Here is a 26,772-nt window from a genome sequence, read left to right as displayed (position 1 = left end):
TTCTGGCTCCATCGTGTGTCAGTTCAGCCTCCTTTGGCACACTGCTCTTGTGCTGCATTTCACACCACCGGCTCTGAGACTCTCACAAACAGCAGTGTTCTTCATTCTTTGTTTGAGTTCTGAGGGTTGGAGTTGAGCTGCAGTTCGATTTTGTTGTTGGTGGTTTGTTTTTTTTGTTTGTTTGTTTGAAGGTAATTCACTGGCTAAAAAAAACTCCATCCTTCCAAAAAAGCAAACCCTTGCAGTTGAAGTGCAGCTTAATGATCTGCATTGATGGCTCATTTTAACGAACATGCCTCATGTAATGAGCATTACAATAAATCTCATGGAACTCAGCATATGCTTTAATGACTAAGAAATGCTCTTGTATCTGTTCAGTTCCAAATATTCCTTCTTTTTCAGGTTCCTGTCTCAAATTATCGTAATCCAGTCCTGGATTTGGCTGCCTATGACCAGCAAGGCAGTAAATTTGATAACTTCAGCTCTCTTAGTGTTGTCTGGGAGTCAACAAAAACAGCCTTTGCTCATATTGAGCCTGGTATGCCAATGGAGCTGATTGTGAAGGAGGATGGGAGTGGTCAGAAGAAAATGCACGGTATGAGTTGGTTTAGTGAGGATTCCATTGTTTGAAGAAGATCAGGATTAAATCTGTTTGTTAATCACTGAGCTTGATTAAAGAAATTACTGTAATCTCCAGTCACTTTTCATCTTATCAACATACAATTTTAGGGTGTGCTGTTTGAGGGGGGGGGAGCAGAAAAAAAGAGCCAGACTTCTTGTCTGTTGAGAATGGTACTAGAAGGGCTAAGCAGTGTATTTTTAATTTCTGGTCGATTGTAGGCTTACAGACTGTTGTAGTTCATCGGGAGTTTGGGACAGCTGCCATCTCTGCAACTGCCATTGGGTACCAGCAATCCCACCTGAGGGCAGTGAGAGCACAGGTAACACAACTCTGGGGTTTGGTGCCATTTTCCTGTGGTCCTGAGGTGTATTTATTTCCTTGGTGCAGAGCAAGGGACAAGTAAAGCAGCTCCATGGCTGCTCCTGGAGACAGGGTCATACAACTGCTTTTGTTCTTGTTCCTGGCTTTCCCTGCTTTCCTCTGCACTGGGTGCTGCTTTTCCTGTTGAATACATGCAAGGCCTTGGGAGCTTTTGAACCCTCTGGGCAAGGGGATTACGAAGAAGTGTTTCAGTTGGTTTTGTTTCTCTTCAGGTTTTTTTTTAATGAATTGGTGAATCTCTGCTGCTTGTCCTTCACTAAAGCAACCATGTGCTTCGTGCAGCTGTCACTGGGGAAAGCAAATGGATTATTGCCACTGCAGAGCTGGGTGGAAGAGTTCTGCATGAGCAAAGCCAGAGCTGACTGATTCCTCGTGTGGACCATATGTTAGTGTGGGCTCTGACTAATGCTCTTTTTTTTGTTTCCTGAGAGACTTCTCCTTTGTACAGTGCCAGCCATAAGCCCAGGCTCTCATTTTACAAGTCATTAGCCACTCTCTGAAATACTTTAGTTTGTACATACTCAGCGCAGGGGGGAAAAACGGCAAAAGGCAGTGATGATGAACAAAGGGCAGGTGTAAACAGATGGCAATTTTCTGTTTATGTCACTTTTTCAAAGTGAATGTTAAGGCAGGTTTCAGCCTGTGGAATAAGCTGATGTGCACAGTGACTGACTTCACATACCCTGCTTCCTAAATTGAATTTCTGCTTAATTTTGTTAAGCGGGATTTAAGTGGGTTTTGATGATATGCAGTTCTGAATCAGATACCTCGAGAGCAGAGTTGAGGCAAAGAATAAAATGTGCAGGTGGAGGTTACAGTATCTGACTCAAAGCAGGTACCAGCTGGGCACTAGTAATGTGAAATATCCTGAGGGCCAGACTGCTGGCAGAGTGGCCCAGGTTTGGTGTCTGAATGGTAAATTCTTTGGGAGGGGATCTGTTTTGCCATGTGGTTCCTGACTTTTCACTGAGGTTTCCAGTCTGCTCCTCTTGGAAAGTGTGGTGTCAATGCATTTCACCTGAAGAATTTGGCTACAACTTGGTCAGAATCAGGACATTTGAGACACAGTTATTTTGCCACCAAAGATGTTTGAGATATTTGGTTCTGTTGCTTTGTTTTTGCTCTTTAAAAAATGAGTTGTAGTATGGACTCTCTGAGTTCTGTAATCATTTTGTGACTTGCAGTGTCCTGCTTTATTAGCCCAGTATTCAGTATTCCATCTTACTTTTAGGGATCATTAGAAAAGTGAGTGCTCCAAACTCTGCCTTGAATTCAGAGATGTTTTTTGTATTTCAGAGTGGGAAAGGGCACTGGAGTTCTCTTAAGTTCCAGTCTCTGGGTTAAGGTGTGGGAGGAATCTTTTCCATAGTGGGAGAGTAGTTGCAGATACCAGTTCTGCCACACTTTGTACCTTTACATGAGGTAACTTGGCTGCTTTCTCAGGTGCATTGACTGCTCTGTTCTGCTTTCAAACCTGCCCATACTTACACTCCTTTCTTGCAGCCAAAACCAGAGATCTGGTAGGTGATGTGCCAAAGATGTCCTGATTGCTGCTCCACGTCTGAGTGGAACACCCTATTATCTCATTAGGGAAAGATGACATCCTTTCTCCATCAAGGAAATAATTCTACTAATGAGGTGAAATGGGTACAGAACAGTAACTTCCTCTACAAACCTCTTTCCTTTTCTAAGCTAATGTTGTTATAGTGAGAGATGAGCCATGCATCTGGTCCAGTGTTTGTGTAGTTACATTTAAGGAAGAATTTCTTTTGGTGGCCTGCTAAGAAGAATCCCAGAAAGAGGAGTTAGAAGTAGAAAACTTTGTGTATTAATTTTTATCAATCAGAATGAACTTAAGCCGTGTCCCCAAGGTGTGTGCATGTCAGACTGGATTGACTGACCCTGCTACACCTTCAAGAGTGGGGACCTTTGTCCTCTGTCGTGCCAGGGCTGCAGAACAGGAGGCTGTGCCCTGGGTGTGACCTCACCTGCAGAGGGGGGGTAGCAGCTGAGCCATCAGTAGATCCTGGGGGCATTCTCACAACCTGAACTTCTCCAGCCCTGGCTCTGTTCAACTGCTTCAAACATCCTCCCTGCATTGACAAGGCACTTGTGCTGTTTTCTGACTCTTTGCTGTAACTGCTGGTTGTTTGTTCCAGTATGAAGCTCTGCCCCCAGTGTCTGCCACCACTGAGCTGATCCTTGTGGAGGATGTCCAAGTGAGCCCTACTGATGTCTCCATTTACAACCACCCTGACATTCAGGTGAGGAGTTACTCTGCTGCTTTCTAACTGCAGGGGGGGGAACTTCTCAAGTTGCATAATCTGTGTAAGGAATCCAGTTTTAGCAGTGGACCAGAAAGATACAGTCTAATTTTGGATGCTTTTCTGGTTTTGCAGGCAGAACTTTTCATCAAAGGAGGTTCTGGATATTTTTTCATTAACACCAGTGTGCCCAATATTGTGAGAGTGACCCATGAGGAGACTCGAGGCGTTGCTTTGGTGAGTGCAGCATTCTGTGATGTGCTGCCTTTTTGGTGACCTGATTGTTGTCCTGCAGCTTCATCACTGCTGGGCATTTTCCAGTCCGTGTGGATGGAGAGGCAGTAGCTGATTTTGGATGGTTTTGCCCCTCACAGTCAGGTTTAGGCAGGGAGTCTTTGCACAGGCAGTGTCAGGGATAGGAATTTGTTTCATTACAGTGGTGGTGTGCACGTGTTTCCTCTGTAAGATAAAAGCCAGTACCAAGTTCTTCACCCATTCCAGTTTTACAGTAAAATGTTCCTGATTTCACGAACCCACAATGAAGAACAACATGACAGAATGATTTGGAAGTGTTACACAAAAGATCCAACACAATATTGGAGTATTTGCTGTAGGCCAGTACTTCTGAAACCTTCAAATTCTTCTGTCCTCTAGTGCTATTTCAGGGTATGTTTTATCCCTGTCTTTCCTCATGATTGTGTGAATAAATATCTATTAAAGAGTTTATTTCTGATCTCCAAATTAGGTTTGAAATGCACTTTTCCACTGGAAGATGCAACTAAACTACAGTTACTCTTGACTTCATGCAGGGCCAGGTTATAAAATGCTTTCTATCATGAACAACAATAAAAGGATATGTTTGCATTGCTGCCTTCATTAGACAAGGATTGGAAACGACACAGGTTGCTTTAAAGAGTAGCCTTTACGAACTTATAATTTACAGATTTGTCCTGTAAGAAATAATGTCGATGAAGTTGTGAAATAATTAAGGTGGAAATCAGAAATTTGTGAAACAGTCTGATTGTCTCTAACTGTTGCAGGTGTGAAGTGGGAATATTTTCCCAACTCAGTGAGGCACAGAGGTGGGGGAAAAGTAGAAGAGATGAGCTTCTTTTTGTACATAATGCAGTGTTTAAAGTCTTAATAGTTTAACCCTCGTGGGTTTAGCAATGCTTTAGCTGATGTGCACAGGATAACTTCACTGCTCTCATCTGAAATTAAGCAGTGGAGCAGTGACAGCAAGATGGGCTTTGTGAAGTATAAAAAGAGATTTTACCTACCTGTCAGATTAAATGAGAGACAACTCCAGTTTTTAACACATTTTAAAAAAATACCATCCCCCAACATTTTACGAATTTGTTAGTCCTATGTGCTGTATTTAAATCCCAGGATTTTTCCATGGAAGGCAACAGAATGGTCTGTCTGGGAACTCAGCAGGCTCCAGGCTGGTGTGTCAGGCTGTGCCTGGCAGGTGCCAGAGCAGCCAAGCTGACAGAGGATGATTTGGCAGTTCTGAGAAACTCAACTCAAGTTATCTGGAGCAGAGATTCCCAGGCTTTGCAGGGCTGCCAAGGATCAGTTCTGTACCTCCCCTCTGTGTCTGGCACAGAGCTGATGGGCCTGGGGGCAGCAGGAGGAGCAGTGTTCCCAGTGCCATCCCCCGTGTGCTGGGGAGCCAGTGGGCACCAGTGGGAGGGCAGAACAGAAGGGGCAGCTGGGACACGAACAGTTTTTAAAAGTTGCCCCTGTGACCCTCAGCTGGTTCCCCTTCTTTGCTCTCCCAGCCCAGCTGAGCTCCATTCCATCTCCCTCCCTGCTCTGCTTCCCAGGGCTCTGTGTCCCAGCCCAGCACTCTGGGAGCTGCTGCTGTTCTGCAGGCTGACCTTTATTAAAACCTCACATCCCATCCTATTGTGAGGCAGAAGTAAGTGTGGTGCCCTCAGAGAGCGCAGGGCCAGCTCCTGCAGCGCTCCTGGAGCTCCTGCAGTGCTGCAGCTCATGCTGGCACCTGCCTGAACTCCTCTGCACAGGGGCCAGTTCAGAGCAGGACACCCAGCTCTGTGCTGCCCCTGCCCAAGGAGAAGGTGCCTCTGGAGGTGCAGAGAACACCCTGAGGGGCTGGGAAGGGCAGGCAAGAGAACTGCAGAGGTGCTGAGGGAGGGAGCGTGGCCTTGGGAAAGCTGTGGAGGTGCCTTTGGGATGAGGGCCCAGTTCTGAGGGCTGGAGTTGGGGAGCACAGGTCTCTTCACTGTTTATTCTCGTTAGTCTGAAGTGTACATTCTTTGTCTTAAAAATCCATGAAATAATAGTTGTATTAAAGATGTACCTGATCTGTCAATCATCCTCTTCCTTGGGAGGATCTACCACCAGATTTTGGCTGCTCATTCACGTGAAGAGCACTGGGTAGAGTATGAATCCTGCCAGTGCTTTATAGGCATACATCTTTGTCCTTGGTTATTCTTCTCCTTATCATTTTGGTTTTCATTTCACAAAGAAAAGTTTCAATTCTGTAAATGATTAGTTGTGGGTTTTTTCCCCTTCTGATGGCAGGAGAGTAACAGGATGCCAGAATGTTCTGGATGAAGATCCATTAATTCACTTGCTGCCCTGGGCTGTTTGCACTGGGTCTGTAGCATAATACTTTTTACATACATTTTACAGCTTTGCTTTCACTTTGGTTGAAGAATTCCTTATCTAAGGCTTGGAAATTTCTGCATCCAACTGCTTCTTCGTGGAAAGTGATACAAATTTTATCCAATGAGCAACAATGAAAATCAGTGCTATAATGAAGTTTTCTTTTGGCATTGCAGGTGCAGCCTCTGCTTCCAGGATCAGTGACTGTAATGATTCATGACTTGTGCCTGGTTTTCCCTGCCCCAGCTAAAGCTGAAATCCATGTGTCTGATATCCAAGAGCTGTATGTCCGGGTTCTTGACAAGGTTGGTGGCTTAGAAGCAGCTTTAGTGGCTGATCCAGCCTGACTTGATCCTGGGTGCTGATCGTGGACAGAGTCATGAGCCACGGACAAGATGCTGCGACCCAGAAACACCAGGAGCTCTCTGTGTCTGTCTCTCCCTCACAGATTCATCCCTTTAGGTCATAGGTGTCTCAGAGTATCAGGTGTCTCTTACTCATGTTCTGTGTGGCAGCAATCTCAACTTCTGCATTTACACAGTGTGTTAATCCATAATTTATATGGACACGCTCATTTACATTGCCTCCTATTTCAAGTGCATGTGAGCAATTCTTTTAGGAGTAGGTTTTGCCCCAAGGTCATTTTCCATATGTCAGTTTTCAAAAATGAACAAAAAGAAAAGTCCCAACTCGTTTCTCTTGCCAGCTTGGGTGTGCCTTAAACAAAATAAGTGTTGATATTTCTGGATGTTGTAATTATGCCCTTGCCAGCTGAAAGACCTGAATTCATTTATTTCATTTGACACTAACTCTGCTTGTCAGGGGTTAGTCTTTAAAATCAGTGCTAATCTAACCTTGGGGCTCTACCCCTCCTCCCCTACTACAAGTGTAATACAAAATCAAATGAAAATGTTTATGCTATTAAATAAGAATAGTTTAAGTGAAAAATGACTGCATGTGTGTGTGTTCCAGGTGGAGATTGGAAAAACAGTGACCGCTTATGTCAGAGTTCTGGATGGCTCTAAGAAACCTTTTCTGGCAAAATACTTCACTGTCATGGATCTCAGTCTAAGAGCAGCATCTCAGATTGTCTCCCTTGTGTAAGTTAATGGATTTTTTTATTAATATGCATAAGCAAAAAGTGAGTAAAGGTATTGGCTTGGAGGCCTGGTGGCATACAGTGGCTGAGGGTTTATTAATTTTATTTTTGTGAAGTCCTAATTACCTGTTAAATGGTAAAAAATGGGGTTTTTTGTCAGGAAAATTGTCTAAACAGTCTGAATTTTGGTGACTGAGGAATGAGACTGAATTCACAGAGTGTAGTGTTTGATGGAGCTTTTGTGCATCTTGGAAGCAGGGACTTGGCAGATCGTGTCAGGTGAAGAGCTCTGTGTGAAGACACATCTGATGATACCAAACTCACTCTGTTACTTGGTTTGTTTTCATTTCAGGTATTTAGTTTGAAGCTGAAACACAGGCCACAAAGAGCCATTCTGTGGAGAAGTGTGATGGTTCCCTCAGTTTTGCTTAAGCCACAGTCACTTAGCCTGGTGATAAAACTGCTGTGCACTAAGTCAGTCCTTTGCATTGGTCCCAAGTGATTTCCTCCCTGATTTTTCTCTGTTCCCTGTGGTTTTCTTTTGCTGCAGCCCCCTCAGGGAAGCTCTGGATGACCACACTGCTGCTTTCCTCGTGCATGGCATGGCCATTGGGCAGACGAGTCTTACAGCAACTGTGACTGACAAAAGAGGACAAAGAATCAACTCTGCTTCACAGCAGATTGAGGTAAATCGTTTCAGATAGATTTTGTTAGGGTGGAATACGAACACGTAAATTATAGTTACAGTACAGTAATTTATTTGCCAGAAACAGGGTCATTCTGTCCAGATATTGCCCAAATGCCAGTCTGTTTAGGATTTCAGTGACCTTTAACTGCAAGTGATGAGTTAAGTTTCTTTGCATGCTCAACTTACTGTAATTAAGCAAGTAAAGCCTCAGTTTTACACTTGCACTGTTTTGTGACATAATTTATCTGATTGAAATACCCTGAACATTAGTATTTCTATTTTTAGGTCTTTTCCCCATTTAGGCTACTGCCAAGGAAGGTCACCCTAATTATTGGGGCCACAATTCAGGTGAGGCCTCTCTGACGTATTTTCTCTCTTTTGTAATTTCTGTTGTAAAATAAATATACATAACTTGTTTTTTCAGCAGTAGATAATCAACTTGACAATTCAGCTGCATTCAGACTGAGTGGGCCAACAGGAGAGCTGGGAGGGGCTTTGGACAGAGCACTGCAGGGACAGGACACAGGGAACGGCTTCCCACTGCCAGAGGGCAGGGCTAGGTGGGATGTTGGGAAGGAATTCTTCCCTGGGAGGGTGGGCAGGCCCTGGCACAGGCTGTCCAGAGAAGCTGTGGCTGCCCCTGGATCCCTGGAAGTGTCCAAGGCCAGGTTGGACAGGGCTTGGAGCAACCTGGGCTGGTGGAAGGTGTCCCTGCCCATTGGGCTTTAAGGTCCCTTCCAACCCAGAGCATTCTGACTCTACCTTTCTGTGCTGAATATTCCTCTGAACAAGAATAGTTTCACTCATGAGCCACCTTCTGTTTTGGTGGATTGCTGGATCAGAGGGTTTGTATTTGTTTTTAAACCTGTCACCTGAGGCACTGTGGGGAGGTTGTACAAACTGCAGCACAGAGCAGAGCTCTGCCATGTGTGGTGAAGAGAGAGATAGGTGACGTTTTCTGAAGCTTCCTGAAGTGGAGGTGGCATCAGCCTATGACAGTCTCTGAAGCTCTTGGTCCATGTGTGTGCTCAGCTCACAGATTTCCCAGGCTGACAGGACATCCTGCAGGGACCAGAGTGAGAAACAAGCCCTGAGCTGCCCCGGGAAGGCTCAGTCAGCCTTTCAGTGGGGACACCATGGTGCTGAGCAGGGAGGGGAGTGCCCTGAAGGGTTAACCAGGAGAAACAAGTACCTGCAGGGTTAACTGGAGCTGTTGTGTGTGCTGTTGATGACAGATCACTTCTGAAGGAGGCCCCCAGCCCCTGTCCAACATGATCTTCTCGGTGGACGACGAGCAGGTGGCGGGGGTGAGCAGCACGGGGCTGGTGCAGGGAGCGGCCGTCGGGAGTGCCACGGTCACAGCTGTGGTGCAGGCTGTGGATGCAGAGACAGGGAGGCTCGTGGTGGTGTCTCAGGTAATGTGTGGGGCTGAGAGAGGCTCTCTGACTCCTGGCTTTGGCTCTAAAAGGGGGCAGATAATCTCCTTGCACTAGCAGTGTTACCTTGTGCACTCCCCTGGTTTCCTGAAGATGAACACACAGTGTTTCTTACTCACTGACCTGTAAACTGACAGTGGGCTGGCACAGGTGCTTGCTTTGAACAGGTGAGTGAATCTTGGTGTGCTTTAAACCAGAGTTTTACAGATAACCCAGGGAGGCTTTATGCCCTGTGTGGTACCTTTCAAATTGATCAGTGCATCTAGAAAAGCCCATCTAAAGAAGCTTTTCTAGCCCAGCAGGAGGTTGTCCTTGCCTGCATCCCCTCACAGCTTAGCCTTAGGTCAGTAGGATCCAGAAGGCACCTGTAGCCCCAGAAACATGTTGTTTGTTGAGCTACAGCAGTTTGTATCACAGCTCTCATGTGTGCTGTGCTCTAAACCTGTCTGCAGGTACCAGCAGTGAATCCCTGGTATTCCTTCAGAATCTGTGTCCTTCAAATTTCCTACAGCTGAGCATGAGGGAGCTGAGCAGGCCTGGAAGGGAGCACAAGTCCCTGGCACTTGCATAAGGCACCAGAACTTGGGCCAAATCTTATGACTTCTTCCTCTGAGGTCAAGGCAGCACAGCTGCTGTGAACCACAAAGCTCTGCTGCTTGGGAGATGTCAGCACAGGCCAAGAGGAGACAAAGTGACTTTTGAAAAAAATGAAATATAAAGGAATCTGTGCTTTTTAATGTATGGGCAGCACTCTGCCCCGATGCTGTGGCAGGAGGCAAAGTGAACTTGAAAGCTGAATCTGCTGCCCAGTGAGGTTCCAGGTCTGACCTTTCCTTCCCAGTAGATAGCAGGAATAAAGTCTATCAGGAATGTCAGGATATGTGAAGAGAAGGCATCAGAGTGTCACACATATCATACTTTTATTCTTGATTGTCCTCTTTGCTGCTCTGCAATCCTCATTGCCTTCTGATTCTCTCAGTGTCATCCTTTAACTCGTGGGTTTATTCATCCCTGTTCTCCTGGGGACCCCTATGATCTTGTCCCTTGCTGTCTGTCACCTCTCAGCTCCATCAGTAATTCTGAGCAGAGCTTTTTTTATTCAATTTAGGGGGCATTTTGAAATGTCTATCAGTGTAAAGTTAATACTGTTATAGTTTTTTACAGCCATACTGAATTTGTCCATCTGTGTTTTTGCTGACAAGTCACACGCCAATCCCATGACAAGAGTGATCAGATAATGGCAAAATAGTGTCTAGACCTGAAAGTGAAACCCAGTCCCCATCTGTCAAGTGCTTACAATGCCTTCTCTTCCTCCCTTGCAGGACAGTGTGGAAGTGGAAGTGGTACAGCTGACAGCTGTCAGGATTCAGGCACCCATTACCCGGATGAAAACTGGCACTCAGGTGATTGCTTTGGGATTTGCTCCTCTTGCCTTAACAGGTTGAGCTGCTCATTGGGACCGTTCCTGTCAGACCATCTGGTAATGGCACTGCAGCTCCCAGTGGCTCCAGGGCTGCTCCAGGAGGGAATGTGCTGGCAGAGAGAGGCTGCCCTGGGAGGGTGGGCAGGCCCTGGCACAGGTTGCCCAGAGAAGCTGTGACTGCCCCATCCCTGGAAGTGTCCAAGGGCAGGCTGGATGGGGCTTGGAGCAACCTGGACTGGTGGAAGGTGGCCCTGCCCATGGCAGGGGTGGGACTGGATGAGCTTTGAAGTCCCTTCCAACCCAAACCTCTCTGTGATTCTGTGATACTAAAACAGAATTCAAAACAAGTTTCCCTTCTGCGCCAGATTTTTAGGAATTCAGGCCCTCCTTTAATCTGGAGAATGATTCTCTCATCTGTTGCAGTGGAGACTTCCTTCCTTTGTGTGCTGACAGTGTCCAGTGTTTCTGTTATATCCAGAACAACAGATATTGCTTAAATTATCTTCTCTAAGTCTATTTTTGAAGAGTCTATATTCCTCTGTTAGTTACTCATCCCAAAATGGCAAGTGATTGCAGCTCATTGATCCCAAGTGAACAAATTGCTTTGAAGATTAAAAAGAAAAGCTTGAAAAATCCCTGTTTTGTGCTGGTAGACCATACCAAATGAGAAGGAATCAAAACTCACTTTTGACAGTTTGAGGGTTGAGTCCTCTGTGTGATACATCCTTGCAGCACAAACAGCAGCCAAACCATTTTCTTCGTAGGAGACATCATCTCTTTACCAGTGACTTTTAATTCTCTTTGCTGTGCGCAGGGGATTTGTTACCATGCTGGAACTGCCTAAGCAGGTTGGTTTCTCTGTTTGTAGATGCCGGTTTATGTCATGGGCATCACCAGCAGTCAGACCCCTTTCTCTTTTGGCAACGCCGTGCCGGGGTTAACGTTCCACTGGTCCGTCACGAGCAGGGACACTCTGGATGTCAGGACAAGGCACAGTGAGGTAAAATGTGTATGTTTGTCCCTGCATGTGAGTGTATCTTGGGAAAAGGGAATTGCCACATAATGGGAATGGAGAAAATGTTGTTGCCTGCACTCTGAAAATCCCCGAGTGATTGTCAGCTCTGCGGGGGTATTTCCTCTGGAGCAGGGTCTGCTCTTCCCACGAGTCACATTTTAATCCCTTTCTCCTTTCCAAGGCTTCTTTTCAGCTTCCTGCAAAATACAACTTTGTAGTGGATGTTTATGGCAGAGTCAAGGGAAGAACAGGCCTCAAAGTGGTTGTGAAAGTCCTGGATCCTGCAGCCAACCAGTTCTACAACATGGCCCGAGAGCTGTCCGATGAGATCCAAATTCGGGTAAGATGCTTTTTTCCTCACAGTCAGTGCTTAAATATCTGTTTTAGGACTAAATTCAAGTCTGTATTTGAAGTCAGGAATTTGAAATGCAAAGGAGTAGCTCCAGCTTTGGTTAATCTTTGAGCCCTTACCATTGTTTGTGTAATGTGGCCCATGTGAGCATGGTGAATGTGGGGTCTGCAACACCCATTTCATTGGAGAAGTCTTCTGATTTCATGCTGCTTCTTAGTTTAGCCATAGCCCTGGAAGTAAATGCTCTTCAGAATACTTTGGAGAAGGTACTGCCTATCCCATTCTCAAATACTCATGTTCAGTTGTCACTTTTCATCATATATATTATACAAGGGGAAAAACACTGTTACAGTTCTGTTTGTGTTTCTTTTGTTTTGAAGATTAAATACACAGAAGTAAATTTCTGGCTGCACACAACAGCAAGCTAAAATGCCTCCTATTTTCCAGGTGTTTGAAAAACTTCATCTGGTCACTCCAGGAGTGGAAGCAGAGCAGATCTTAATGTCACCAAATTCCTTCCTTAAACTTCAGACAAACAGGTCAGTGAGCAGTTTTTACACTGACTTGTGTCAACACTTCATCAGCACCCTAAGGCAGATCTGCTGGAAGGAGCTGTCTCAGTCTTTTTAAAAAAGAGTATCACAGTACATCCATTTAATACACAGCTTATCTGGTGATTAATAGCATCTTATCTGTTCTCTTGGGCTTTGTCAAATCTTGTCTTAAATTGTGGCTAGAGAAGACCTTCAGCATTGGGAACTCTTGGATGCTTCTCTGAGAAGCTGCTGAGCCAGTGAAAGCAGCAGCCTGCTCCCAGCAGAGGTTTTGATGGGTGATTGAGGCTTTATGGAATATACCCCTCTGTATTTCTAACACAGAGGCTCTGGCTGGATTTTCAGATTAAAATGTCATTTCCAAATGAGAAATTATTTTTACATGATCTGTTTTCAAAAACTGACATTTCAGACTCATCTCAGGCTTGAAATGTGATTTTCCCAGCCTAAAAATGTGCAGATACAGACAATAGGACACACACTGAGGGCTGAGCTTTAGGTGGATTTACTTTTTAAGGGGAGGGAACCCTTGGTTTCATAAAATCCCAGACATGTTTGGGTTGGAAGGGACCTTAAAGCTCATCCAGTCCCACCCCCTACCAGGGCAGGGCCACCTTCCACTAACCCAGGTTGCTCCAAGCCCCGTCCAACCTGACCTTTAGCTGGAGCTCCAGTGACCGTGGTCATTCAGCATCTTCTTTTGAAGCAGTTACACAGGAGCACTGGCATCTTTAGTCACTGAAGGTGTTCTGCTCTCTGCTCTGAGGAGTTTTTCTGATAAGTTAGTCATTAAGGTGATAGATATGAGTTGGTACATGTGTTTGTCCCAGTGTCTTCACTGTCCAGCTTTGGAGCCTTTGTGTCTGAACTCTACCAGAACCAATTCCACTGTTGCCAAGAAAAGGGCAATGAAAATCCACGTTTAATGATTTTTTTTTTCCTAGGATAGAGTATTTCTATCTGTTTCTATATGGAGAAGCTTGGAAGGGAAAAAAAATCCTTTACTGATCTGTTAGAAGATAAGTGATACTTCAAAGCAGTTAATATCTCCGAATGCCCACTAATTGCAGTTGATGTATTTGCTGACTGTATTAATATGCAAATACCATGGTGAGAGCTATTCCAAAAATTAACCTTGTCTACAAAACCACTTCCAGGGAACTGAGGAGATCCACTTAATCAAGGCCCTGATTTTCTCTCTGATACCAGCATTGGCCCTGCCAGACTAACCTCCCTCTGAGTGCTGTTTGCAGAAAGTGATGGCAGAGCTGGTTGGTGTGGCCTCAGATGGAACTCTCTGGGGTCACCTTTACTTCAGTGGATGGAAACTGGATTTGAATACATGCCTAAACCCAGATAAGTTCTTCCAGTGAGCTTCAATCAGAACTTGAGCTTTGCTTTCTTAGACTAGAACACACACTTTGCTGCCCTTTTTTTTTTTTTTTTTTTTTGTTGCAGACACATGGAAAAACCCCATATAATGAAGAGCCTTTTAGATTTGCATAAAATACTGGTGTAAATATGGTTTTACTCATTTAAAGGCTTCCTTTTTGTTTTTCTGGTTTGTTTGCTTTCTTAAGGGACCGAGTGGCTTCCTTGACCTACCGTGTCCTGGAGGGAGCAGGTAAAGCTCCTGTGGTGAGAATTGATGAGAGAGGTTTCCTTAGGTCTGGGTCTTTGACTGGAACATCAGCACTGGAAGTGATTTCCCAAGAATCCTTTGGGATTAACCAGACCATTGTGGCTGCTGTTAAGGTACAATGAGCTCTCTTTGCAGTTTCCTCAAGTACAACTTCACCTCTGCACCAGGGACTGGGGCTGCACATCCTGAGCTTCACTTCTGCCAAATGGGCATTAATAGTCAGCTCTGAGCTTTGAAAAGTGTTTTCTATACTCAACTTAGATGGGTAAACATTAAATCCCAGCTAATTCTTACATTTGGTACATTTTGCAAAAAAAGGCTGTGTGTACATATGCTTTAAGGAAAGTCTGTCCTAAAAATCTCTTAGAAGGCTGATAATTACAGAAGTTCAAATTAAAAAGAAAAAGTTAATGTCATAAACATGCATTTTGCAGCGTGTAGAAAGGTAAATATCATCTGGAGTCATGGATATAAGGGCAGCATCTGCTGTGAGGTACCCAAGCAATACCTAGATTTTCATGATATGAGAGATGCAAGTGTACAGTGCCCCCAAAATTATTTTTTTCTGCTGTTTCCCAGCAGTTCAACCTTTGCAGGGAATGAGAATCTGTATGAGAGCCTGTCTGAGCAGAGGCAGTGATTTATCTGCTGTTGCCTGTGCGTGGTGAACTGGCAAGGAGTCTTTCCAGGGCTGCCCTGGGATCCTGAACCACACTGAAATGGGGGGTGCTTTGGGGCAGGACAAATCTGGCACAAAACCCAGCTTATGAAACACTTTTCTCCCCCAGAACCTCATCTGCTGGTGGAATGCTGCTGTGGGAAGTGGGGTGTATCTCACTGGCTGGGTACTTGGGGCACAAGGGAACGTCTGTCCATCAGCTCTGCTCAGAAATCCTTGTGCCCAGAACTTTGTGCATCTGGCAACATGAGCCTTGAGATCCCACTGCTCCCCTGCCTCCTGTCCCTTTTACTGTCCTTGGCATCTCCCCTGTGCCCCAGCTAAAGGAAATGGGCATACAGTGGAGTGCTGACTTCAAATTATTTGGGAGTTGAACTCCTGTAATCTCTGTGAAGTGGCTCAGTGGGGTTTTTATTTGAATCCTGGTTTTTTCCATCATGTCCAGCTTTGCCTGCAGGACAGTGTGTAGGTGTGTCCTCCTGGGTGGGGAGTGAAACAAGGAGTGAGGGCTCAGTGTCTCTAATGCCTCTCCTGCTGGGAGGTGGTGGCAGGGAATTTCTCCAGCTCTGTTACAGGTGACCTTGTTCCTTCCCTTCACTGCTGGATCCAGGCAGTGAAGGACACCTAATGAGTTTGGAGTTGGCTCCAGTGCCATTTAGTCAGCACACAGTGGGACTGGAGTTAAATGCCCCTTTGTGAGTCCATTGTGTGCCCAGGATATCACAGGGCTGGGCAGTCAGTGTGTGCTGATGCAGGGCTTGGGAGCTCTTTGAAGGACCCACCTCAGATCCAGCATCTCCTACAGCTCATCTGTTTGCCTGCACTTAGTCCAACTCTGCTGCTTTTATGGAAATGTTCTTCTTTACCTCCCAGTGCCTTTGTGAGGTAACCCAGAGCTGCTGGTTCATTTTATGGCTGAGGAACAGAGAAAGCTGGAGAAGTTCTGCCAAAGGTCATGTCAGAAAACTTGTGACAGAGCTGGAATCTGTTGTGTCATTGCAAGGCAAAGCTCTCTCCTTCACACCATCCTTCTCTCATAAGGGCAGGTGTTGTCTCTTTACCACTGCACACAATTAAGGAGCAAACTGCTGCAGCAGCATCACTTAACACTTAGACCTTCAACTTTGCTCAGAAAAAAGCCTCTTACATAAGGCAGGAGAAGCAGGGAGTGACTGTGCTCGGTGTGGAAGCAGCAAACCACTTGCCTGGCCCAGCTGTACTCAGGATTTTTATTTTAATAAAAAAAAAATACTTCACAAACTGAGATGCTTTAACAGTAAAATAGCTGCTTTCATCAATATTAAATTTAGCAGTTGTCCCTTGTGGGACAGTTGCTGAGATTTTAAAGTAAAGCAAGCTTGAAAATCTGTCAGGGAAATGGGGTTTTTGTTGGCTTGTTCCCTCAGCTCGTTGGGCACAGGTCTGTGCACTGAGACTCTTAACTGATGATACCAGCCTGGAGCACACAGTTGTATATACTGATATTTTAGCCGTTTTTTTTCGGATTCACCAAAGATGTATTTTGCTTGAGGCCAAATTTGTCCTTTCCTTTTTAAGTTCTGACATGTACATTTTCAGATTGCAGAGTTTTACATTTTAGCTGAGCCTCTTAGGTCAGAAAAAAAGGGATTTTCCTGCAAGATAAGCTTGAGGGCTTCTTTTAAAATAGTTTTCTCAGTATATTTGAGGGATTTTGCTTTCTCTGTCCTTCCATTATTTATTTTCCAACAGCTGTAAGAGAGCAGATAGTTATTTTTGCTGGGTAATTTTGCTAGTTAACTTAGGGAAATTAATCAAGAATAGCGATGTGCTATTTAAAAGCCAAAACAATAGATTGTGAGGTCTCTGTCTTCAGAAAAACTTCCCTCAATGGTTACTGCAAAAATGGGGGGGTGCACATATGGATGATGTAGCAAACTCCTGTAAGGAGTTTGCAGCAGTTCCTGACCTGTGTCTGGGCTGAGGAGAACACTGAGGGAACAAACCCCAGCCTGCTGATCCCTTGGGGTTTGGCAGCTCTGACTGGAACACCTTGGCTTCCTCACCTGCTACAAGGGAACTGGGAACAGGGACCATTCCATCCCTGGGAAATGGGAACAGGGACCATTCCATTCCTGGGAACTGGGAACAGGGACCACTCCATGCCTGGGAACTGGGAACAGTGACCACTCCATCCCTGGGAACTGGGAACGGGGACCATTCCATCCCTGGGAACTGGGAACAGTGACCACTCCATCCCTGGGAACTGGGAACAGTGACCACTCCATGCCTGGGAACTGGGAACAGTGACCATTCCATCCCTGGGAACAGTGACCACTCCATCCCTGGGAACTGGGAACAGGGACCACTCCATCCCTGGGAACTGGGAACAGTGACCATTCCATCCCTGGGAACTGGGAACAGTGACCATTCCATCCCTGGGAACTGGGAACGGGGACCATTCCATGCCTGGGAACAGGGACCACTCCATCCCTGGAAACTGGGAACAGGGACCATTCCATCCCTGGGAACTGGGAACAGGGACCATTCCATTCCTGGGAACTGGGAACAGGGACCATTGGAGTACCTTACTCCCACCTACATTATGAGTTACTCCTCTTGTAGTAACTGGGGAATTAATTAATTGCACCTTTTATTTCAAGAATTACTGGGAGAGAGGTTTAGGGGCCACTGGCTCTCTTGCATATCCAGGGAACCTTAACAGTTGGAATTTATAGGATATAGTAATGTCTGTGTGTGATGTGTGTTTCTGCATGATTATTGCTTCAGTTCCCAGTGGTATTAGAAAAAAAAAAAAAGGCTAAGAGGTACCTTCTGTGAGGGTGTAAAGCAGACAGAGCCAGGCTTTTTGGAACTGAGCTCAAGGCCAGGGCATGGGGGACACCCAGGAATGGACCCTAGGGCATCCTGACTGATCACAGGACAGCACTTCTTGCTGGGGTGGCTCTTGAACACACATTCCCAGGGAGGCTGTGGATCCATCCCAGGAGATGCCCAGGACCTGCCTGCACAGGCTCTGGGTAACCCAGCTGGGGGGCTGGACTGGACAGTCTCCAGAGGCCCCTTTCAACCTGTGGAATATAAATCCTGATCAGACAGCTCTGTGTTGTACTGGCACGTGGCTAAATGTGGTTCAGAAAGGAATCTTTGTATATTTACCTAGTAAGATTTTAGATTCCTTTTATAGAGGCGTCAGAAAAAGCAATTTAACATTCCTTCTCACTGCTGATGCTTTTCCAGGTGCGTCCCATCTCCTACCTGAGGATCTCCATGAGTCCCACTCCGCTCACACACAGCAAGGAGGCCTTGCTGGCTCTGCCCCTGGGGGTGACACTGACCTTCACTGTCCATTTTCATGATAGCTCTGGAGATACTTTCCATTCACACAATGCTGTGCTCAACTTGGCAACTAACAGGTGGGTGTCTGTCAGGGGGCTAATTACAGAGAGCAAGGAAAGGCCAGGCACACACAGAGCAAAGATTGTTCTGAAGATACCAAGTGAAGGTACAGCTTGGGCTGGGATGAGCAAAGAAAGGGTTTTGTCTGAGGTCTTCAGAGGAAGGAAAATTGCAGTTAGCAATCGATACTCCCTGGCCATGGAAGGCTGCCCAGATAAGCCTGGTCCCAGTGGGACTGCTGGAGCTGTGCTCTGCTCTGAGTGACTGAATCACCCCCTGCACACAGCACTGCCCTACAGAAACAATCATTAGCATTTGCTCAGCTGCCTCTTTCCCAGAGCTTTGTTCCACTGACTCACTGAGGGCTTATGTAAGGTGGGAAACGTTCTGGATCAGGGGTTGTCTCTTCAGATCTGCTGGTACAGCCTCTGCCCAGCAGAGCCAGGCCTCAAAGGGCCTTTTGGCCTCTGCCTCAAAGAGTAAAAGTTATAAACCACTTTCTGTGCTCATTAGTAGGTACCACTAATTCTCTTACTGAACATGGCTTGTGCTTACAACACAGTGACTGTGGTGAAAAAGGGGTTGAATCCAAGATTTTCTCTTCTCTGTGTCAATGCAGGAATGTCTGTAGTGTACAGACACCCCTGAGTTAACCCTGCCCTGCCATCCCCTGCAGAGCTGCCCCAGAAGGGCCCTGCTGGTTAGTGCAGCACTGTGGGGACCCTGCTCTGCTGCTGCCAGGACCTGCAGGGGCTCTGTGGTGCTGCCAGGGTGCCAGCTGGGCAGAGCCCTCCCTGTGGCACTGAGTTTGGGGTGCTGAATTTGGGTAAACCCCACAACTCACAATGCAGTGGGATTTGGCTTTCTAAAGTTATGGCTGAGAAGCTGCATATTGTTGGTCAAAGTTCTTCGCTTTCTTTCTCCCCTGAGAAAAGGGAAAAGAGGTAGATTATGTCACCTTAAAGCTCTACGATTGTTAAAATTAAGAAGTAGTTCTCATGTATAATTGCAACCTCAGTATTTCCTCAGCATAGTGATGTGAGAACTGAAATTGCCTCAGTAGCACCTAAATAATGTTTATAATTTCCTTGCTTTGTCAGACTCCATTAGAAGATGGCTGTTGCTGAAAACAAGCAGTCAGCCATCTGAAAAGATTCATTACCTGCTATAAGCAAACCTTCCTTGCTACAGAAGCATTTCTTTTTATCTGTAGAGATGACTTTGTGCAGGTCGGGAAAGGAGCCACCAACAACACGTTTGTGGTGCGGACTGTGAACGTGGGGCTGACCCTGCTGCGAGTGTGGGATGCAGGGCACAGTGGCATTGCAGACTATGTGCCCCTGCCTGTCCAACATGCCATCTTTCCTGAGCTCCCAGACGTGGTGCTGGGGGATGTCCTCTGCCTCAGCTCCTCACTCACTTCCCAGGAAGGTAAGTGGCCTCGCTGAGCAGCTGTTTCATGTGACATCAGTGTGACTCTTGCTCGTTCTCAGGGAAATGAATGCATAATTCACGATGTTTGTTCAGAATCAAATGTCACTGTTCTTGTTAGTGACAAAAATAGGTTTGATCAACTTCTCTGATTTTAGTTGTACCATGCAGTATGTCTCTTGTATTGGATTCCTCAGTATCACAATTCAGTCATTGCTACTCCACGAGCTGGAAAGGCTTGTTTTTGTGGGAATCCTGCAGAGTCAGGAGTGTCTTCGCTCACCATATTTGATTGTTGGTGTTGATGGGTGTGTGGGAGCAGCTGCAGGGCAGTGTGGTGTTGGGCTCCAGCCTTGCAGCAGCAGCCCTGGCGTGTGGTGTGTGAGCAGTGGGCAGGGTGAGCAGGACAGCTCCGGCAGAGGAGTGAGTGAGTGTGTGAGCAGTGAGCTGTGTGAGCAGTGAGTGAGTGTGTGAGCAGTGTGGGAACAGTGAGTGACCAGTGAACAGTGAGTGAGCGTGTGAGCTGAGCAGTGTCCATGCTGTGTGTTCCAGGCCTGTCTGGGGTGTGGAGCTCCTCCTCAAGTGCTGTTCTCCTCATTGATTCCAAAACGGGCGTGGCCCTGGCCAGGGACTCTGGGCTGGCCACTGTCTACTACGAGATCCCTGGGGTACTGAAAACATACCGAGAGGTGAGGCCCTGTCACTTCTGCTGAGCTTGCTTTGCTTTGGGGGCACCCTCAACTAATTGTAGTCTATGGGGGGTTTCTTATAAATATTTAAAAATGTTCTTTTATGCTTGGAAAAGATTTGGTACGTGTCCAAACACATCACACTTTGTAATCATCTGTGCTAAGGAGGGAAATTCAGCGTAATAATTTTGATTTTTTACCTGTACTGTTCTTCTGTTGTGCATTTTGATTCCCTTGTTGGCTGAGTTGCTTCCAGATGCTAAACAATTTTGATTAAGACTGCTTTTATGAATGAAGCTTCACTGCAGGAGGAGATGCCAGCAAGAACTTTCTCAAGTGCTGTGCTGTGCATCACTGATCAGAAGGACTCCATTAAATTATTTTGTTTAGCTGCAGTGCAATCCTGCTGTTGACACAATTGACTGCATCAGCCAACATAAGCACTAGACATTCTTTTTAAATTAAATTTAGACATAGAGCTTTATGCATATTAACTTCTGGGAGCTGGGTAGAAAGGCAGAATGTTTTTGATAGCTTAAATTGCCTTGAAAAGCAGCTTCTAATATTAGAGAAATGTAGGATTTCAAAGACAAACATGACCTCTTGGAGTCTTACACGACCAAGTCAGTCTGGTTTTGCCTTCATTTTTATTTGATTAAAGAGTTTTTGGTGACAATGTGGTTCATCCTTCTTTCAGTTCCTGATTACTGCTCCCCAGAGGACCACAGTGATGCATGTCAGTGGGCTGCACACAAGCTCACAGGGAGCTGCAGCCTCCAAAGTCGTAGTTTCAATTGGGGGAAAAAATAAAAATTTGAAAGGTAGGATGAAAAAAATCCCTCTGTTTCTTGTGTGTTTGTTGTTTAAGGGGCTGTGAAACTGGGATAACAAGATCCCTGGGAATCTCTAGTGCCTCTCCAGAATCCCAGGAGCTCCAGAACAACCTCAGGGCTGTGTGACAGAACTTGGAAGGGGTTCTGGGACACTATTAATATTTCCCAACTAATAAAATCAGTAGATAATAGAAGTACCATTTTTGATCATATTAAAAAAAAACCCAGTTAATGGACCATCAGCTGATTGTTTGCTTATATGTTTCATTCCAGTTGCCTTCTTGGAGTTACATTTTCTTACTGAACATGTTTAAAGTATTTACCACTGTTAATCAGTTAGAGTCAATAAAAAGATTAAGAATTATATTATGTCCTATATTGAATAAGCCGTATTTTCTGTGATTGCAGATCCTTTTACTTTTTAGCTCAACACTCAGTGTTCCAGTAGTATTTTATTGTGCCATATGTAAATTAGTAGCCTACCCAGAAAGCATGTTGCCAGGTACTAAAATATAAATCGAGACTCCCAGGTTCATACAAGTTATTCAAGAGACATCTGAGCTGAAAATTGTCTCTAGTTCGTTCTTTCCTGTAAATAAATTATTCCTGTCAAAAAACCCCCACAACGTATAAAATTTTCATTGCTGTCTCTTTGGGATTAGACCTGAGCTAGGACAGCTGTCTGTGATTTCCAACTCCTCTAAGATCACCATAACCTTTTGAAACTGTTTCAGAAGGTGGCAGAAAAACCTGATGTTACAAACCATGGTTTAGTTAATTATAGTTTTATTTTGTAATGAATTTTTCCCTTCCCCTAGGGGAGTGCCTGCCTGCTCAGATTGAAGCCATTGCTGAGTTACAACCCCAGTCCATCCTCAGCTGCCATCTGGATTTTAGCAGTGATGTGTTTGACTTCCCAGCACAGGATGTTTTCACAGCAGAACCCGGCTTTGATGCAGTTTTAGGTAAGATGTGACGAGAGGCCACACAAACACTCTTGAGTTCTGCTGGGCTTTGGACCAAAAGCTCTTTGACCCAGCACATTCCACAGGATGACAGGATGGTTTGGGTTGAAAGGGATATTAAAGCTCATCCAGTGCCACCCCTTGCCATCCCAGGACACCTTCCACTGGCCCAGGTTGCTCCAAGCCCCGTCCAGCCTGGCCTGGGACACTTCCATGTTTTTCAGAGTTTTTGTAGTAAGTCAAAGAAACAAAGGAGCCTTCAGGTGACAAGTATTCCCAAATTGGAAAGTATCCCCAAAACATCATGAACTGGGACTTAAAAGGAGGGGAAATTGCAAGATACTGTGGAGATGGAAATAAAACTGTGCAAATCTACAACATGTGTTGTGTTTTGGAAGTATAACGTGCTTTAAAACAGAACCAAAAGACCATGGACTGTATGGAAAGAATGTTAATAATCTGTTGGATTCATCCCTGCACCCATTGTGTAAAACACTATTTTACCCTGCATATCCCCTGTTACTTTGTTAGGGGAAGAAAATAGGGGGAAAACATGAACCTGGCAAGTTCTGCTTGTTACTTATGCTTTTCATCTTCCATACTGGGGGAAATTCTCACTACCTGTATTATTGCTAATAAGAGATAAATTGATCCCCTGTGAGACTGGGAACATGGTGAATATCTAACCTTTAAAGAAGCTTGTATAAATAAAATACATCTTCACAGATTTGATGATGGTAACTGGCTAAAATTTTAACATTAGTTGAAAAGAATATCAAGTATTAAATTTTGTTTTCAGTAAACAAAATTCAGCATTCCTATCAACATTAGCATAAATGTTCTGTTCAGAGTAGACTGGCATATTTAAATGTGACTGGCAGCTGCCAGTTGTGGTTCTTTACATGATGTTTAGTCTGGGCTTGTGATGTTTGACCCAGCAGACACACAGTGCCATTCACCTGCACGCTCCTAATCTTGCACCTCCTTGAGTTTTGCCGCCTTTTTTAGCTTTTCTCTAAAGGTGTCCCAGAAATCTCACTGTGCACGGACAAAAACCTCCTTGTTCCTGCAGGATACTACACGTGCTCCATCTCCATGCACAGCCTGTCTGACAAGCAGCTGAAGCACCTGAGCAGGAGCAAAGCCACGCTGTGGGTGACGGCGGCGGTGCGGGACAGCCCCTCCCCGGGGCAGCGCAGCGTCACCGAGGTGCCCTTCACCCGCTGGTTCTACGCTGACCACACAGAGATGCTCCTCAGCAACCAGTACATGAGCTCAGACCTGAGAATATTTGGGGCCATGGACATTCTGGACACCCTGGAGGTGAGTGAATTGCTGGGAAGTGTCACAGCACAGCCGACAGCAGTTCGAGCTGTCACGGGCAGCTCTAACCAAAGGTGCTCCCTGCCACCTTTGCCACGTCGAGATTGTCCTGAGGGGATTTGGAAATACTCATCTTGGACTGTATTCTTCCCCAGTTTTCACTTTTGCTTCCACAGAATCACAGCATGGTTTGGGTTGGAAGGGACCTGAAGCTCATCCCTGCCATGGGCAGGGTTGCTCAGGGCTCCATCCAGACTGGCCCTGGGGTTTTGGGGTGGTCCAAGTGTGCCAGGCTGGGATGTGTGGACCAGCTGCTGGTTGGGAACAGAACCCTGCCTGACCCTTGGGGCACAGGGAGGTTCTTCTCACATACCTGTGTGACTGCCCCTGGTTCACACAGCCCCGGGGGGGGTCCCTTGGATTTTTGCTGTGTGGGGTTAGCCCAGACCTGTGGAAACACCAGGTAAGAGGGCAGTGACCGGGGGGGGGCAGTGCTGCAGGTGACACTGCAAAGCTGCAGCCTCATCTGACTCCTCTTCAGGGGTGACTTGCTCTGTGTTTCTGTGCAGTAACAGATCTCTGATATCTGGCCTGGCAGATGGATATTCCCAAGCAGTCTGTTTCAGGTTGGTTTTTCCCTCTGCAGGTGAAATGTGGGTCCCCAGCAGTGAAGGTGCTGGAGAAGGAGAAGTCCTACGAGCTGCCCAGTTACGTGGTGTACACTGTCAGCCTGGCTGATCCCAGAGTTCCCAGCCAGGGCTCCTTGTCCACCACCCTGACTGTCTCCAGCCCCATGACTGACCAGTCCATCACCATCCCAGTGACAGTAATTTACCTGACCGACAGAACCACTGCACCAGTGAGATGTAAGTGGATCTCTGGACTTCACATGCTGGAATAAACCTTTAACTTTCGCTAATGGCCAGGAGGTTTTAAAGTTTGGTGTGTTAAAATCTGAGCTAGCAGCTGGCACTGTCATTGACGTGTGAGCTGCTCTTTGTGACCATAAGACTGGAATACAACTGCTCATTATGGCTGAAGTTGAACATACATTTATTTAGGGTCAGCCTGGAATACTCAGTGTAACTATACCAGTGCTGTAGTGTCTGAAAGTTATTTTTTTCCACTCTGCTTTTGTTCACTCCCAAGCATGCCTTGCCGTTTTGAAAACAGATCAGCATTTTGGGGCTGAGAAAGTAAGGGACACGCTAAAGACATTAAATATATAGAATCACAGAATCCCAGAAAGTTTGGGTTGGAAGGGACCTCAAAGCCCACCCAGTCCCACCCCCTGCCATGGGCAGGGACACCTTCCACTGGCCCAGGTTGCTCCAACATCCAGCCTGGCCTTGGGCACTTCCAGGGATGGGGCAGCCACAACCCCAGTCAGTGTCTTAAGCTGTTCCTGTCAGATTTTGAGGACTGCACTGGAAATAGTCACTAGATTCAAAGCTGTATTATCTAAATTGATGACACTTATTTGCCGTCAATGAAAAGCTACTTTTGGCTGTTTCAGTTTAAGAATTGTTAAAGCAGATTGGAGAAGATGCTCTTTTAACTGAAGGTTGTCTCCTCTTCATCTACCCTGCAGATGAAGCCAGTCTCTTCCAGCACTTTGTTGAGTCTTACCAGGTGATGATCTTCACGCTTTTCGCCCTGTTAGCAGGGACAGCTGTTATGATCATAGGTAAGAGAAGGGAAGACTGCACAAGTATTTTTTTCTATAACTTCTTATCAATGCATTAAGCCTAAGACATAAAGGAATAATTTCCATGTGAAATGATTTTGGGGGGTTTTTATCTGTCTTGCAGCCTATCATGCCTTTTTCTCACCAAATGGACAGCCCAGTCACCCCGTGTTCACCCCAAGGACAAGTCCTCAGCACCCCCTTAACAGTAAGCACCTGGCACCCAACTAGGAGGGAATTAATTGGTTGGTCTGGCTCTTGCATTGCAATGGAATGTTGGGAGGTCTGTAATCAACACTGGCTATTACAACAATTCCCATTAGTACAGGTGTGTTGAAGCCAGGGTGAGCTGCAGGCCTGTTTGTAAACACACGTGCCTGATGCTTTAGATAAAATCAGGCAAATTCAAATGAATGTCACTTGCTGAGGTGAGATGTGTTGTACCCCCCTCAGGCTGAAAAAATCCTGCAGAGGAAGACCTATGAAATTGTGATATCTTTTCTGTAGGAATGAAGCTGAAGGGGTTGTTTTACTCTGAATGGACCATCAGTCTCGCTCCCTGTATCCAGCAGATGATCATCAGCACTTATTTGTTTCTTCCTTCTCCCTCCACTCCCAAGTGTGATTGTTCCTTCCTTCCCCTGTGTTTCAGGTCTCAGTGTGCCCCCTGCTCTGTCCTTCAGTCCTCAGGACTCCAGCAGGAAGACAAGCCCATCACCCGCGCTCTGGAGCACAGGCTATGCCTCTCGGTAGGGGCCCCAGGACTCACCTGCGTGCACGAGGGCTGCAAAAGAAAACAAATCAGTGCCTTGGCAAATTTGAGAACTTCAGCAGTTGGGATGTAATTCAAGTCTTCTCTTGAATGTCACTAGTCCCTTAATTTATTTTTTATATATATATATATATTTAGGGCTCTTTGAATTTATTTTTTTATGCCAGTGCTTCAGTTCTCAGAAACTTGTTTTAGCTGTTGTTTGATGCTCAGTGGCAGTGCTGCCTAGACAAAAAGCAGTATTCATATTAAGCTGGCTTTCTTGCACTCTTAAAGCAACTAGAAGTTACGTCTAAGTTATAGTGCTAACAATTTTTTATTTACTTTTTTTGTAAATCAGATTTATTTTTAATGAACTTTTTAAAAAAGGGAACTAGAAAAACAGATGAAATATGAGCCAAAAATTTGAAGGATTGTATATTTCAGAGAACTAGTTTTTATTTTGAGTTCCAAAGACTCAGGAATGTACTGCACTGATAAGTGTTCTTATGTTTAGCCTTACAATGGGATTCATCAGCACAATATGCTGATTCAGCATGAGGAATGCTGGAACAACTGTGAATTAATTTGGTGGTTTTTTACAACAACAATAATATAAAAAGAAACCCAAAACATAGTATGGCTTCCTTTGGGTACAACTGCAGTATTCCTTGGTACTGTAAGCACTTTTTTGGGCTGGGACTATGTTATTTGATTCTCTGTTTTTTAGTAAAGCTTTGTAAGATTCCTTTGTCTTGATGAATTTTCTTGTGGTTTGGCTGTTCAGAAGTTAGCACAGGGCTGTGTTATTTTTACTTCACCCCCTGCAGCCCCTCTGTGTTTGCCATCATGGCCTCTTCAGTCTTAATGTTCCCTCTTGTTGACAGTGTAATGTTTTTAAAGAT

General features: G+C 45.5%; 1 protein-coding gene across 1 annotated transcript in view; it reads left to right on the top strand.

Moving 5' to 3' along the window:
* NUP210 (nucleoporin 210) overlaps positions 1-26,292 on the top strand; it is a 57,601-nt gene extending 31,309 nt beyond the window's left edge. Inside the window, exons 17-40 of the mRNA XM_050328295.1 lie at positions 403-595; positions 841-941; positions 3,163-3,267; positions 3,403-3,504; positions 6,078-6,206; positions 6,874-7,001; positions 7,551-7,686; positions 7,974-8,036; positions 8,924-9,103; positions 10,447-10,527; positions 11,416-11,547; positions 11,744-11,902; positions 12,362-12,453; positions 14,049-14,223; positions 18,030-18,205; positions 19,402-19,619; positions 20,172-20,308; positions 21,006-21,129; positions 21,960-22,106; positions 23,179-23,429; positions 24,076-24,295; positions 25,021-25,116; positions 25,241-25,324; positions 25,769-26,292. Of these exons, the coding sequence (XP_050184252.1) occupies positions 403-595; positions 841-941; positions 3,163-3,267; positions 3,403-3,504; positions 6,078-6,206; positions 6,874-7,001; positions 7,551-7,686; positions 7,974-8,036; positions 8,924-9,103; positions 10,447-10,527; positions 11,416-11,547; positions 11,744-11,902; positions 12,362-12,453; positions 14,049-14,223; positions 18,030-18,205; positions 19,402-19,619; positions 20,172-20,308; positions 21,006-21,129; positions 21,960-22,106; positions 23,179-23,429; positions 24,076-24,295; positions 25,021-25,116; positions 25,241-25,324; positions 25,769-25,869 (3,330 nt within the window). The 3' untranslated portion in view covers positions 25,870-26,292. The remainder of the gene's footprint in view (positions 1-402; positions 596-840; positions 942-3,162; positions 3,268-3,402; positions 3,505-6,077; positions 6,207-6,873; positions 7,002-7,550; positions 7,687-7,973; positions 8,037-8,923; positions 9,104-10,446; positions 10,528-11,415; positions 11,548-11,743; positions 11,903-12,361; positions 12,454-14,048; positions 14,224-18,029; positions 18,206-19,401; positions 19,620-20,171; positions 20,309-21,005; positions 21,130-21,959; positions 22,107-23,178; positions 23,430-24,075; positions 24,296-25,020; positions 25,117-25,240; positions 25,325-25,768) is intronic.
* Positions 26,293-26,772: the final 480 nt, after the last annotated feature.

Source organism: Myiozetetes cayanensis, unplaced genomic scaffold (genome assembly GCF_022539395.1).
Source record: "Myiozetetes cayanensis isolate MyiCay16 unplaced genomic scaffold, myiCay2020 scf39, whole genome shotgun sequence".
NCBI classification, from domain to species: domain Eukaryota; kingdom Metazoa; phylum Chordata; class Aves; order Passeriformes; family Tyrannidae; genus Myiozetetes; species Myiozetetes cayanensis.
Note: the sequence above shows the minus strand (reverse complement) of the source record. Positions and strands in the feature narration are given on the sequence as shown.